This window comes from Prunus avium, chromosome 5 (assembly GCF_965620075.1).
Source record: "Prunus avium chromosome 5, drPruAviu1.hap1.1, whole genome shotgun sequence".
NCBI classification, from domain to species: domain Eukaryota; kingdom Viridiplantae; phylum Streptophyta; class Magnoliopsida; order Rosales; family Rosaceae; genus Prunus; species Prunus avium.
Genome location: NC_142288.1, coordinates 18944201 through 18960066, shown reverse-complemented (window position 1 = coordinate 18960066; position 15866 = coordinate 18944201). Strand labels below are relative to the sequence as shown.

Sequence of the window (15866 nt, the reverse complement as noted above, 5' to 3'; positions counted from 1 at the left end):
CACATAACAGAACCCCGTTCTTTTGGTATCTGTCCACAACTACTCATTCCCTCTTCCAACCCAACCTACCCGTCTCCCTCTCTCCCTCTCTTCTTCTCTCTTCCCTCTCTTCCTTTCTCTCCCTTCCACACACAAAACATTGAACCCAGTCGCACCAGCCTACCCAGATTCGAAAACAATGATGGTTTTTCAATTTCAATTTTCTCTCTCTCTCTCTCTCTCTCTCTCTCTCATCGTGGGTCGTCGATTACCGAATTTGCGCAGAATCACAATCTTGTGTTGTGAACTCTGGAGAGGATCTCAATCTCGTTCTCCGCATTTTGAAGGCTTGTCGACGACGTCAATTGAGATGGGTTGGGGGATTTAGTTTTTTTCCACTGCCGTTGAGAATGACACGTAGAGAAAAGGCAAAGAAAGCTGGGCTTCTTGTCGATATGTTGGTGGGTTCTTTGAGATTGTGAGAATAAAGCTAGAGAGAGATTGAGATTGAGTTAGAGGAGTGATAAAGGTAAAGGTTGTATGAGGTGGTGGTGGTGATTGAATGGGTTGGGGAGGTAATCGTGGAGGAGAGTGTTGTGTTATCAATTTTTAAAATTTTGATTTTTTTAATGTAGATTTTTATTGTTCAGAGTGTGGAAATATGCTCTAAAGTCAGACATACATTGTAACTTTAAGGATATTTCATTACCTTTTACGGTAAATTATAAGGGCAATTAGTCGATTTAGGTTATCCACCTAAACGACAAGTCCATGTGCAGTGAGATGAGGAAAGCGATCTTAGGTCTAGGAGACCTTTCCCTATAACTCACACCCTGAAGAGTTCATGGTCATAGGATTGTCAATTGGGCATTGACAATTTGCAAAGACTGGTGTACAGTGTATCTGCTTAATTGAGAGGATTACAGTCAAGTTATTTGTGTTGAGACACTAAGATAAGTGTATAGGTGTTCACTAGGGAGTGAATTTACTGAGCATAATCAATCGGGGATATTGTGTGGAAGTTTTACCTGCATGTCAAATAAGATCTCCATAATTGCAATAATGTAAATTAGTCCTCGACCTGAGTCACCACAGTTGTCTTGTGGAAGCGTCATGGACCTTTGATATACTAAAACGGTGTGCTCCTCAGGGGCATAACCATATTGTATGATTGAGGTTCATGATCAATCCATGGAGGCAGGTGAGTGTACAACAATGGATCTCTACCTTTAGTAAAGAATGAGAATGTTCTAACGATATGATTCATGAGTCTTCGGTCGAAGTATTAGGTATGATTGAGAATGGTGATTCCAATCACACTTGTATGAGTCATATAAGATTGAAGTTCACATTAGGGGCTTGACATCTTTTCCATGCCCTAATGCTATGAGAGAGAGAGAGAGAGAGAGAGAGAGAGAGAGCATTATTTTAGAGAAAAATTGTATTACATTGTAACTCCAACTGAATAGCTTTTCCACCTTATTCTATATTGGCTTGGGTAATCGTGACATGTTGTTAGACCTCACTCACGATAGGGAGAATTAAAAAGGGTCTTAATTCACAATCGATTAAGGAAGAGTCTGAATCACCCACTACCTTGCTGATTAGAACCTAACGAATCGCACACCTATAAAGGTAAGAGATGAAAAATTAATTAGGAGATGATGAGTAAGGATTAATTAGTTAATAAAGATTAATTAATTAATCAATACTCGGGACTTATATTGGGCCTAAAATTAGTTTTAGAGGTTCAAGGTCCATTGGACTTTGACTCATTAGGCTCATAAGATGAGTTGTACATGACAGCTTAAAAAATGAAGCCTAAGAAGCCCAATAAGCAAGAATTTTAGCCACATGGTAGAGATGGTGGGTTTTGACCCACTTGATGACCCACATGGGTCATTTCAAGTGATATGAGTCATGGGTGACCCAACTTGAAATGCCTAGCCTATATATAGATAGAGATGGGCATCATTTTTCTCTAGGGGTTAAGGAGGCTACACCATACTCCTCCCTCCCATCCACCATGGCCGGCCACACAAGGAGGGGTACTACCACCTCCACCTCCACCTCCTTGTGGATCTTCATCTCCTCCTTCATCCTCTTCCTTTGGTGTGTATGAAGTCAAAGGCCAAACATTTGAGTGGCTCTCTTTTGGAGAATCATTTGGTGAAGGCCCCCCAAGGGTGATCAACCTTGAGACAAAGGTATAAAGAATTATATACTCTATCTCTAGTAGTTTGTAGAGTTGTCTAAGTGCTTCAATCCCTTTAGGCCTAAAGATATCTGGGCTAGATTTTGTTTTAAGCTCAAAGTTGTAATCTTTGCTTCCATTGCCTAGAGATTAAGTGTAATCTCATCTTTATGGCTTAATGAATCTAAAATATCCTAAGGTTTCCTTTAGTAGGCATATTAGCGAACCTCTATAATTATTGTGTTCTTTGTTGCTTGTTTATTTTCTAAGTGTGTAAGTGTTTGATTCATCCTCATGAGTTAAGAGTGTTTGTCACAAAGTTCATTAACAACAAGTTCTTGAGGTATTTCCGCACAACAAGTGGTATTTGAGCTACGTTAGCAGTAGGTGCTCTTACGATTTCAAGAGTGCCAATGTGTTTGAGATGGCCAATGGCAAGCAAACTTATGGTGGGAGCAGCTTGCAGCAGTTGAAGCAACCATAAGCAACCAACATGAATGTGGAGTTGAAGTCGTTCACCGGCAAAGAGAACTTCACTCTTTGACAAAGAAGGATGAAGTTTTCCCTTACACATCAGAATCTCAATGTTGTTATGGGAGGCAAGGAATAGAAGCTAGGAACCATGACAGACGATGAGTGGAATATGCTCAACCAGTTGGCCAAAGGGGCCATCAAGAACTACATCATAGATGAGGTGCTCATCAATGTGACGCAGGACACAGTGAAGTAGACATGGGAGAAGCTTAAGCAAATGTTTGCAGAGAAGTCGTTGTCTAACAAACCTTTCCTCAAGGAAGAGCTCCTAAATCTTCGGATGAAAGAAGGAGGAAATCTGATGGAGCATCTAAGCACCTTTAATAGGTGTGTTGCATATTTGCATATAATGGCAATGTTTAATAACATAGAGGATAAGGCTCTTATGTTGCTAACATCCTTGCCTCCGTCTTATAAGCATTTTTGAACTGAGCTTATGTTTGGAAAAAGTACCTTGGATTTTGAGGAGGTGGTGTAGGACATCATGACACATCACATGATTACTTAATGTTTGGGAGATAGCTCTCAAGGTGAAGGTCTAGTTGCAAATATCAGAGATAGAGGTCATTCAAAGAAGCGTGAAGGCAAGAAAGGCAACAGAGGAAGGTCAAAATCCAAGGCAGAGGAAGGTCAAAATCCAAGGCATAAGAAGGAAACGGACACAACCGGGTCAAAAGAACATTGGAAGAAGGTTGTTTCAAGTGTGGGTCAAAAGAAGGTTGTTTCGAGTGTGGGTCAAAAGAACATTGGAAGAAGAATTGTCCTACATGGAAAGAGAAGAAGAACAAAGGGAAAAAGGAAACAGACATAACTGGGGTCGTTACGAATGACAACAGTGAACTTTTGTGGATCAATAGCAATGTTAATTCTAACATATTTACTATTTCTTTAAAGGCTATCTCTTCCGATTGGATTTTGGATTCAAGGTGCTCATATCATGTGTGCTCAAATAAGGAGTTGTTTGATACATATGAGAAAGAAGAAAAAGGCGAAGTGATGATGGGGGATGGCTCAGTTTATGGAGTTGAAGGCACCGATTCTATCAAGGTGAAGATGCATGACAGCGTTGTTAGGACATTAGGGATGGTGAGATACATTCCAAAGTTGTGTAAGAATCTCATTTCCCTTGGTACTCTCGATAAGAATGGTTATACTTTTAAAGCTAATGAAGGGAAGCTCATAATCTCAAAGGATTCACTTATGATTATGAAGGCGAAGATTCAACCTAATTGCCTATATAGATTGTGTGGTACAACAATGACAGGTGGAGTAGTTGTATCCACTAGCAAGGACTTGGAAGATGAAACTCAAATTTGGCACTTGAGGCTGGAGCACATAAGTGAGTGAGTCATGCATGAGCTACACAAATGGAAATTGTTGAAGGGTGTTCGTAGCTACAAGCTTGAGTTTTGCAAGTATTGTACCATGGGAAAGTAATCTAAAGTGGCTTACAAGCAGCAAGACAAGGAGGACATGCGCACATGTGTGCTAGATTATATTCACACATATGTATAAGGGCCAACACCGGTTAAATCAAAGGGTGGAGCTCGCTATTTCGTGACTTTCTTGAATGATTTTTTTAGGAAAGTTTGTTGTTATTAGTTGTGTAGTTCTAGGTGTTGACTTCTCAACCCAAAAGAAGTGAAGGTGGATGATTGGTGTGTTGGAAGCTACAAGTTGAAAGGAAGCTTCTCTCATGCCCTTATAAGGAGAAGTGCATAACTACATCAATTAAGGAGAGAAACAAGAGAGAGTTCACAAGTTGCATCAAGTTTGGTTGAGCAAAGGGTGAGAGAGAAAAATATAGTGAGGATTGTGTTCTACGAGGGTTTGTTATTGTAAACCAAAGTTGTAACCTATTTCTCAAAGTGAAATTTCTCAAGGTGATCACCAAAGAGGATCTAGGCATATTGTGATCACCAAAGAGGATCTAGGCATATTGTCAAACCTCTATAAATTCTTGTGTTCTTTGTTGCTTGTTTATTTTCTGAGTGTGTGAGTGTTTGATTCATCCTTGTCAGTTGAGAGTGTTTGTCACAAAGTCTATTGACAACAAATTCTTGAGGTATTTCCACACAACAAAATTTTACTTGGCAAGTGAAATAATGAACATCACGAAATCATGAATTTTTTCCAAAATATCATTTTTTTTAAAACTGGATTGCAACATGAGCATTAGATTTTAGTTATTTTTTGAAATAGAAAAGAGTAAAACATAATATTGTATCAAGGAAGATCAAGAACAAGAAAAGGTACGTGTTTCCAAGTTCCAACCCACTGGCCATTTAGATACATTGACTGATTCTTCTTGATATTTCATTTTTTTTTATCCTCATTGATTGTCTCGTATTTACAAATAAAAACGGACGATTCTTAGGGCATGGGATTAGCACCTACGAAACAAAATTATCAATTTCTTTTATGGGGGTCAACAAAAAATCATCAATCTTAACAAATAAACCATGCCTCAATAAAGACACCACACGAAACTTGTTCAAATACTCAGTGGCGGATGCAGGAATGACCACTCATGGGGTCATAGTGTAAACTACCAAATAATTTTTTAAGATGAAAAAAATATTGAAAATGAAACGATAGTACTTTCACTCATAATTAATGTCAAAAATAATATTACAAGTTACAATTGTCCACGACGAGATTTCATTTATTTGAATTGAGGCTTAGGGTTTAGAAATTAGAACTTACTTGAATTGAATTGTAAACTTTCACAAAAATAGTGGCGGCAACGGGAATGGCTGGTGGTGAACGGCAACTAGCACCCTTGGTGGCGGTGGCAAGGGAGGAGATGGTGGTAGAGGTCTTGGGGAGATTGGGGTTAGGGAGGAGAAATATGAAAATTTGGAGTTTGGAGGGTCTGTTTTCGGGTCTGTTTGCTGTTAATTAAGAAGTTGCATCCCCTTTTTTTTTTTTTTTTTTAAAGTCCTAGACCAAAACGACGTCATTTTGGCTAGGTCTTTTTAAAAAAATTGCATTGCCCAAAACGACGTCGTTTTGCAAGGCAGTTTTTAAAAATAAAAAAACTGAAAAGAACCCCAGCCACCGAAGCTTCTTCTTCTCCATGGGGTCATTTCCATGGCTTCCAAGGGCAAAAACCAGTCCCTAACACTAAACTCCAGATCTGCCATGGGATCGTCTGATCCCATTGACCCCATAGTGGATCCGCCTCTGCAAATACTGTTGAACTTTTGAGTTTTGATAAGGAATAATTTTTCGCATGAAAATCCTACTGGCCAAGGATACCTTTAGCCGGTACGTATTTCATCAAATTGTTATAGCTATAGTAGTGACCCTACTCGTGCATGGGATGGCTCTTGTTGTTTATAGCTGTTTAATTACAAGATGATGATAAAGAAAGATTTATAATTAAGTGATCAATTTCTATTAATTAATTATAAATTATACATTTGGAATGGATTTGGTCGGCACAAAACAGATAATATGATAAAAAACTTATACCTGAAAGTTGAAACGTACGTACCTGACACTTAAAAATAAATGAGTATGGCAAAATCCTAATGGGTTTAAAACAAAAAGGATTAGGTTTTTATAAATTTAGGGTTTATCTTAATCAATTGCAGGCTGAACTTGCTAATTAAGAATTTCAACTTGCAACCAGGACTGAGTGTCGTTTAGCGTCAAGGTTCAATAATTTAACCTAGCTAGCTAGCTAGGCCCTTAGGGCTCGTTTGGGACTGCTTCTCTAAGAAGTACTTCTGCTCATAAGCGCTTCTAACAAAAGCACTTTTATTATAAAAATCTTGAATTTTCATAAAAAATTAAAGTGCTTCATGGAAAAGCACTTAGGAGTGCTTCCAGAAGAAGCACATAGCAGGTGCTTCTCCAGGAAGCGCTTCTATGACCCAAAAGCGCCCAGAAGCGCTTCTAAACTTTTCTGTCAAACGTTGTCAGAAGCGCTTTTAGTTATCAGAAAGCGTTTTGGCCCTTCCAGAAGCACTCCCAAACAGACCCTTAATCTTTCCATAACAAGAAAAGAAAAAGACTGTGTCCCCACTTTGTTTGAATGGATATAGCAAATTAGGAATTCACATGTGACTTATACGACTTTGATGGCTCATTGTTACCTAACTCTTATGAAGTCGTATATAATTCTTCCTAATAAGTGGCTGAAAATGCTTAACTTGTTGCTTTATATGCCCTAACCAGTTGATTTGACCTCTTCCCAATAGAGCCAAAAAAGAAAAGAAGAGTCTCATTTATAAAATAAAATATAAATTTAAAAAAGAAGAAAAAAGAGTGGTTGGACCTTCAAGAAACTACAATATAGTTATATATAGAAATTTTCTCCGCATAGGAGACATTCAAATGTTATTATCATACGAATGTCATTATAAACAAGGAAGAAAGTAGGGAGAATAGTAGAAAATAAATAACGTCTGCACAATAATAACGTCCGAATTTTCGCATAGGAAAATTTATGTGTATATATATCTGAAGTAAAAAAATAATAATAATAATAGCTACATGTTGGTAACCAAAAAAACTATAATTAATCTACAATGCGATACTTCTCATGAATCAAAATACATGCATGCATGCATGCACACGAGCATATACGCATATTTTTCTTTTCTTCCTCGTTTAACACGCAGTCGTTTTGTTTGACTCCATATTCCCAAGTCGTTAAATTGCTCCATGCAATGCCCTTGAAAAATTCCACTTTCTTTTTGCTGCTTCCAAAAACTTCTGTAACTTTGCCAATAAATTTTTATTTTTTGTTGTTGTTGTTCTTTTACATTATTGCATGGTATAAAATTGCTTACGCAATTGGTCAGGGTAAAAAAAATAAAAATAAAAAACCCCCCTCAACTTCTCCGCCTTTGCTGTCATGAGATTCGAACCTAAAATCACTGGTCTGCAAGTTAATATTTTTTTCACTAGACTAAATCCGTGACTTATTATGGCAATGTTTGCAAGAATAGGGTTAAAGGAATTCGTTTATTGCGCAGCCCTAGAGATCATCAAGTGTTACAAATTGGTACGCATGTAATTAAGTTGATTTCATTAATTAATATATGGTTTTTTGGTTTTAGAGACTTCTAGTGGGTAGGAGCATTGTACTCGTTCCCAAAGTATATATTTTTTATGTCAACTTTATAGTCTATATAAACACATGTGACGAGACAACATGTTAACTTTAACATAATGAAACGTGACCTAATTAAGCCAAATTCTGGGGACCTGGTCTGGGCTGCTATATATATGATTAGGAGAGCCTGTAAAGTGAGTTAAATTACCATATGGCAACGTGAAAGTCACCCGTTTAAAAATATATAAAGCAAGTTGGCCAACCATAAGGTTTGAAATGCCATCCAGAACTTTTCATGCAATGATGCAACCCAAAACCATAACCTAAAGCTGTGTCAATTTTTAATATCTTTTTATCAGATCTGGTTTTCAATGGATGAAGACCCTTGCGTATAGTTTTCTGTGTTCATAGAACTCCATAATATATATAATCTTCGGTTTGAAATGTTTTCATTTAAATCATATTTCCAATGTAATCTGCTGGAAAAAAAAAAAAGTTAGATAAATAAAGGGAGAAAGTATACAATGATATGGTAGTAGCGGTGTATTTTTCACTCAAATATAGCTAATAAAGAGAGAAGGCGATAGTCAAACTTGAAACCTCTTGTCATGTTCCAACTTTGACAAATACATTGACTAAATTGGGTTACGGAGTCGACTATATGGACCAAATTGGTTAAATTAAAAACACGAAGACTAAATTGGAGGATTGAATATAAAATATAGGGACCGTTTTGATATTTTTAAAAAATAACCAAAAGTTTTCTATTTCGACGAAAAACTCTCGACTTTAGCCCTCAATTCGAAGAGGGAAAATAAAATATACTACAAAGTAAAAAACTCTTGACCTCAGCTTCAAACAGACTTGAAAGAGGCAGGCCTTGCCCCATAGGTACAATCGTTCAATTTAATTTAGCCCGTTTGAGGACTGGCCTTCGGCTCCGTTTGGAAATTACAGTAATGGGCCAGGAGATCATCAAAGTCCAGTATAGGTTAAAGGGTTTTTTTTATTTTTTTGGGATCGAGATTAAAGGGTTTCTAAATACACACAAAACTTTGTTTTCCCAGGTTCTAATAGAGTAATGCTATTTGAACACACAACATTGACACACTTAATTGACACCCACTGATGTGTCAATGTATCATTCGCTGAACAAAAAACGAGGAGAAAAAAAGAGCGAATGATACATTGACACATCAGCGAGTGTCATTAAGTGTGTCAATATTGTGTGTCCAAATAGCATTACTCTATTAAGATTACAAATAGTTTACCTTTCTTTTCTGCACATAAGTATGGGTTTAGCCAAGAGAACCCACAAAAGTGGTCCATGCTAGGCTAAAGGAAAATGCTAAAGATACCAACTTTTTTTTAATACAAATAATATTATATTTTAATCTAATCTAAACAATATGATAATATTATTTTGGGTTAATCGCACCAATGGTCCCTAAACTATACCCGTAGTTACACTTTGGTCCCTCAATTCAATTATTAGTTGCAGGGGTCACTCAACTAGGTGCTATGTTGCACCAGTAGTCCTTCCGTCAAATCTGTTAAATTTTCTGTCAAAAGTAAGGATAAATTCGGAATTTCATCCACAACCCTCCATTGCTGCACCCAATCCTTGCCGACACCAAAAAATTCAGACCAGCATAACCCACCAACCCCTCTTCCCTCTCAACCTCTCGAAGGTCACGATCGTCGCAGACCGGAGTAAGAGGAGATGGATTTAGGGCCAGAGAGTTGGGAAGCGAGAGATGTGGAGGCCACCGGCATGCCTGACTCAGTGAGTTAGAGCTTCCGAGTTGGGGTTTGCTTGCTCTGTGTTTTTACTTGTATTTCACGAGTAAGAGAGTGAGTCACTCAGAGAAAGAGGGTGGTTGGGTTTTATGGTAACTAGAAGGTGGTTGGAATCGGGATTAATAGTGGTAGGGCTACAACTATCGCAATTGATGGGTGATTATTACCAAGCGAGATTTATCAGGCGAGGAAGAAGACGCGAGAGAAGTGAGGAGGGTTTCCCAGGAAAACTCAGAGCTTTGGAGGGCAGAGAATTCCTCGGAACCAAGTATGCTTTTGATGCATGAATTGGGTTCCTCAACCAACCTCTGAAGCAAAATTGTTTGGTTACTCAACCATCGCTGAGAGCTACTGGAAATTGCCAAAGCCTTGGATTGTAAACTCCTCCTCGCTGCTGACAAAACTCTGCAAACTAACGCCATGGTTCTGTTCTTAGTTCTTACTGTACTGAAGGCAGAAGCAAACCCATCTCCGATAAGCACCAGAGAGGTGAAGGCATGCCAAGGCTCAGAGAGAGAAAGGGAGGGTTGTGGAGGAGAGGGAGGGGTTGTGGATGAATTTCCAAACTTACCCTCATTTTTGACAGAAAATTTAACAGAGTTTGACGGAGGGACTACTCGTGCAACATAGCACCTAATTGAGCGACCCCTGCAACTAATAATTGAATTGAGGGACCAAAGTGTAACTACGGGTATAGTTGAGGGGCCATTGCTACGAATAACCCTATTATTTTAATCTAATCCCAACTACAGAAGGATTTGAATTCAAACTCGAGGGATTTGAATTCAAACTCGAGTGCATAGTGAAGTCATCACTATGCAACTACAGAAGCATGCACGAAAAAGGAGTTGGGCCAAGTATATAACAAAATCACAGTATAGGTAAAACCTTTACCCGTATAATTCTAGTGTTCTTGATGCAAATGTGACAATTACAAGTCAACAGATGGTGTAACAAAACCTCATCAGAGAAAAACTCTCGTTCTTTTCCTGTTTCTTCTATACCTTTTTTCTTTCTTTTCAACAACATTGATCTAACTCCAATCTACACCCTATGGAAGTGTCCAAAAGCTTTCTTCAATATACTATATACAGCAGACAAAAGCAAAACCATTACAACCTTCTTTGAGGCCAACATCCTGAGGTTCACCCTCACACCATGTTTCCTCATTAGCCTCACCACTGCCACGCCCAACATGAGAAGCCAAGAACCAACAGCACCGAACACTGCCTTAATCGTGTCAGCAGGTCCACACACATTGCCCAACACATCACTTGATACTTCCACATAAGACCATGTAGGGTCTGCTTGGCTGCTCTCTGTCCGGTTTAGTCCAAGACACTCATTCAGCCAATCTGAGAACAGGACAAGCACTTTAGCTAGCCAAGCAACCTCATCATCAGAGATGGGTCGCTTCATCCAGTCACCCTTGTATTTGATATCACCCAAAGTGTGGTTGCCAACTCTCCTGGGCTTGAATATTTCATCACGGTATCGCGTAGACTGTTTTGCTTCTGGGGAAAATGACAGTGCCTTTACAATATGGCCGCCAAATAGGCAGCCTACCTGCGCTTTTAAAGAGTCTATGCACTGGAGGTTTTCCGCACCATTATCACCAGAAATGGCTTGCAACTCAGCTTCTGCACGTAATATGAACAACTGCCATAGCAAAAGAGTGACCATTGGTTGAGATCTCATTAGATAGATGTATTTAACTTCATAAACAGACATAGTTAGAAAACAATAATAATAATTAAAAACCTGAAGCAGCTGTTGCCCGCCATCTTCTCCATCACTGAACAATTGTAAATCTTTGTTCCAATTCTCATGCAAGAAAGACCCATCAGCATCGCTCTCAGACAAGCCATCCTCCCAGTCCTAAGGTTACCAATAAATCATACCCAAAATTAAAAAACAGTCAAACACTGACCCAAACAGTTGGGCAATCAAGCACACATCATGTACTTGAAAATAAGATTAACACATCAGACGATAGAGACGTTACCAGCAATTGTTCACGAATTGGAGTAACAAATCTATATAAGCTATTAAGCATTGATTTGCCTGATCCTGCTTGTTTGGAATGAAAAGCAGTATCCACCATCTTTATAAGGTCCATTAGCACTTTGGATGATGTCAATATAGTTAGGACCTATATAAAAAAATTATAATCAGAAAGAAAAAAATGTCTTTTTATTAATTTCAGAAATAAATAAAGATTAAGTAATGCGTAGGTCATTGGAGAGGGATCTGCATAAATTATCATCACGCTACTCTCAATTAAGTTTTAATATCTAGTACTAGTTGGCAAACATGTTGCTGCTACCACCAAAAAATTTCCACTCTCCATCGGAGTAAAGCTAATTCTTAAAGATCTTCACTACTTTAAATTCCAATTTTGTAATCCAATATCACAAATCTCTTCATATATAGCAATGCGTCTTGACAGGTCAAAGCTCAATAAAACCTTAATAGAGATCTAGCCAAGTTCGAAAGTGTGAAATTCCATTGAAAGTGATCATAATAGTTTGACATGAGTATTTTTTTAAATGATTATTTGCTCAATCATAAAATTCATGGACCTCCATATAATCTTCATTCATAGACATTCAGCTATAAAGTGTATGAGCATTCACAGTTAAAAAGACTTAGAACTCAACATTCAAGGCATGGTATCAATGGAAGGTTACGAAGCATTAGATCAGACATTTCTCCACATAAAACAGAGTTTATGTTGATTTATGATTAGTTAGCTATTTTTCATGACTGAAGTCATATCCAGTTCAAAATTGCATGTTGAAGATTAAGCACACCAATTAATCTCAGGAGACACGAGGAAACTAGATTAGCGAAAGAAGAGAAATGGTTTAGAATCTGACCTTCAAAACCATCTGGACTATCATTTCAGGATTGGTGTGAAGAAACTTGTGTGCGAACCCAATAAAATGCATAACCAAGGAACTGTAGTACAAGTAGTTGGCCAGCACATAACCCTGCCAAGAAGGTGTATAACCACAGGCTGCATGCTGCGAGCCCTCTTTTCTCCCATTCCTAGACGATCCGTCAACAACAGCATCAAGCTCTGAAAAGTCATCCAAACTGATAGCCCAAGGTTCCATATAAGTAATCCAAACTGAAAACACCTCTGAGATATTCTTGGTCGATGCCCCCACTGGGTAAAACAAGAATGTCCTCAATATAAACCTGTACAGCGGCCTCTGTATCAACAAGTGCCAAGACCCGATACAGGGTGAAACCGCCATTACATCCCTTGACTTCAAGGTGTCGTATGAACCCGACACTCTCCACCTCGGACTCCCACAGGGTTCCACATTCTCATTCCCATCTCTGAGTACGACCAAACCCAGATTCAAATATTTAACAAGCAACTTCACCACCTCTCCTAACCCAGGGGCTGGTGGGGTCTCACCCAAAACTGACCGGAATGGAAACGAAACCCCAAATGACTTACACTGATTAACAGGTAATGGTGAAAAATCGTTATCAACCAACCAAAAGTTTACCAAAGCATTTACAAAAAACTCTGCCTGAGCTACAACCGAGCTATCATATCCTGAAGCGTAATGCAATAGCGAACTTCGGTATGGAAGGTGTTGATTCAAATCAGTCACGCCCACAAATGTACAAAGATACGCATATAAAAGCCTAACATACAGATTACACTCAATTGTAACCTCTACCCCACGCCTAGTGCCTGAAAAACCCGAAATTGACGAAACCCAATTCTCAAATTTAAACCTTTTGTTCCTTTTTATCGAACCACTGTCACAATTTTCACTATTGCCGCGACAAACAGGGTAATAAGCGAACCAAAACATGTAATATTCAAACACATTGAGCTGAACTTGACACAAGTTAGGCTTAATTGGGTCTTCCTTAACCCTATTTTTAAAAATTGGGTCTAAATCAGATAATACCGGGCTGTAATTTTCAGAGGAGAGCATGAATCGGACCCATTCCGGCAACCGTTCGATGGGGAACACGTATTTGACGAGGGAGAGGTGGTCGACGGAGGAGATACAATTGAAGAGGAGGCTGCTGGGGGCGAGGAGGGCGAAGAGCCTGTTGGCTAGGTCTACGTCGTTGGATGCGAGGACGGTGTCGATCCAGCCGTTGGATGAGGAAGACGGGGAGGAGGGCGAGGCCTGTTGGTGCTGTGATGGTGGCGGTGGTGATGACGAAGCGGCGTCGTCGAAGCCGAAGAGCTTGCAGATGAGGGTGGGGAAGGTGAGGGAGAAGAAGTGGCGGGTTTGGTCGGGTGAGAGGGAGTGCAGGAAGGACTCGATGGAGGCGCAGGTGGAGGAGATCTGGTGCGGGGCGGAGGAGGCGAGGATGGTGCAGGCGAGCTCTTGGGATTTGGAATGGGTATCGACGGCGTAAGAGTGCGGGAGCATGGTAAGAACGGTGGGGTCGAGTGTAGAGAGAGAGAAAGAGAGTGTGAGGCTTTCAGGGTCGCTAGGGTTTTTGCAGGGGAAGAGAGAGACAGAGAGGGGTTTTCAAAGTTTTAAATGAGAGAAGGAAAGCTGTGGCGCGTTTTTATGGGGGAAGGGAGGGAGGAGAGTACGTGGCGTTAAATTGGGAGTCTTTGGGTGACGTGGACATCGTTGTGGGGTCCAATTCATTGGCCAGGTTTCTTTTTTTGTTTTATTTTTATTTAAAATAGAAACAAAATATCTGGATCAGAAGGGGCGGGAAGGCTCTGGAGACGTTGACGTTAGATGCCAATCGTTGGATCTTCAAAATATTTTAGGTTTTTTTTTCTCTAAGCAATTGATTTAAGATTTCTCTACAAGGAATATATGATTGTTTTTGTGCAACATTAATATTGTAAAGAGAAAATGTGTATGCAACATTGATTTTTATTTATATATATATTTTTTTATACAAGTGATATTGCGAGAGTTGAAATTTGAACACATTACCTTATTTGAATAAATAACTGCTCTTAACCATTTGAATTATAAGATCTTTGTTGCATACATTGATTCTTCAAGTTGAGCATGTTTGTTAAACAACTTTTTGTTTTTAATTTGCCTGGAAGAGAAAAGGAACTAAGCAATCAAATTCCAACTTCTTCTATGAAATCAATATAAATTCATATATGTAAGATTTATATACAAAATTCTTACAACATATCTAGTAATGAAGAACAATAAGATAAAAAGTAATGTTATGCATGTTAAAATTGCATAGAGATAGACCCATGAACCATTACTACAAAATATTGATATTGTTCTCAACTTAATCACTTACGTAGTTCGATGGATGTGAGGTATTATACAAAAAGCATCAATACTATTAGTAGTAGAACCACTTATTATATGTATCTTATTCTGTAAAGTTTTTGAAGCGGAACTTTACATTCTTCAATAATTAAAAATAAAGTAACAGGATAAGTGGACGCTGGAGAAAGAAGTGAGAGAAAAGTTAGATTTGGATGGATATGATGAGGTATCTACAATTTAATTATAGCTTAGCTTAAGAACATATAAAAACATGAGAAGTGGCAAACAATTTTAAAGAAGATTTGATTATATTTTGCACACCTCTACTTGTCATGTTTACATTTGATTTTTTATTTTATTTTATTCAAGCTACATGATTGCTTAAGGAGAAACTTGTTCTATTAATTTACCATGCATGGATACATTTTATAGTCCATTAAAAGAAAATAAAAACTCCAAAAATGTTAGTTAGTTGAGTTTTTTGGCCTCAAGTCCTGTAAATGGAAGTTCGAAACCCACGAGTATCCATAAATGTTTGTGTGTAAACCCGCATCCCCCAATCGCTTGTATTAAAAGACCTCCAAACATTTTGCGAAACTCACATAAACCATCTTTATTTATTTGTCAACTCTCCTAAGACTCCAAGTGGCAGCATTTTGTGTTGCCTTGCCCGGCTACCAAGTTGGCCGAATCCCAAAAGACAAGAAAATCAGCCAAGAATAGACATGGGCCTAGATCCTCAACCAAAATATGGCCCAAAGAGTTTCCGGGTTGGAGGCTTGCTCATACTATATCTATAGTCTATTTTAAGGCTTACTTGCACAGGTCCAAATGGAAACTCCATGTGTTTGGGCTTTAGCCACCCCTTTTTGTCCCAACCCATTTGTTAAGCTTCGACAAAAAAAAAAAAAAAATCAAAATCAAAATTTGGTGTAAGTCCAGTTCTTATAAGAGATTTTGGGTGCAATTTACGTAGAAGTTGTTGATCCAAATCCTTTAATTTTTGCGCCACATAAGATTACATGCCTTTTTTGATTTATTTATG

At 38.6% G+C, this 15866-nt stretch overlaps 1 protein-coding gene across 1 annotated transcript; it reads right to left on the bottom strand.

Annotated features, from left to right (window-relative positions):
- Nucleotides 1–10541: 10541 nt before the first annotated feature.
- LOC110757177 (sphingomyelin phosphodiesterase) lies at nt 10542–14108 on the bottom strand. Its single transcript, XM_021958738.2, has 4 exons — nt 12455–14108; nt 11581–11727; nt 11337–11453; nt 10542–11234 (listed from the first exon to the last, which is right to left on the bottom strand). The coding sequence occupies exons 1-4, from the start codon at nt 13988–13990 to the stop codon at nt 10620–10622; spliced, it is 2415 nt and encodes an 804-aa protein (XP_021814430.1). The 5' UTR covers nt 13991–14108; the 3' UTR covers nt 10542–10619.
- Nucleotides 14109–15866: the final 1758 nt, after the last annotated feature.

Bases quoted from the DNA above. Each gene is read 5' to 3' on its own strand.
- LOC110757177 (XM_021958738.2), bottom strand. From the start codon at position 13,990: ATGCTCCCGCACTCTTACGCCGTCGATACCCATTCCAAATCCCAAGAG. The intron at 11,728-12,454 runs GTCAGATTCTAA...TTTTTTATATAG, and splicing joins TAGTCCAGATGGTTTTGAAG to GTCCTAACTATATTGACATC. The intron at 11,454-11,580 runs GTAACGTCTCTA...TGGTAACCTTAG, and splicing joins CAATTCGTGAACAATTGCTG to GACTGGGAGGATGGCTTGTC.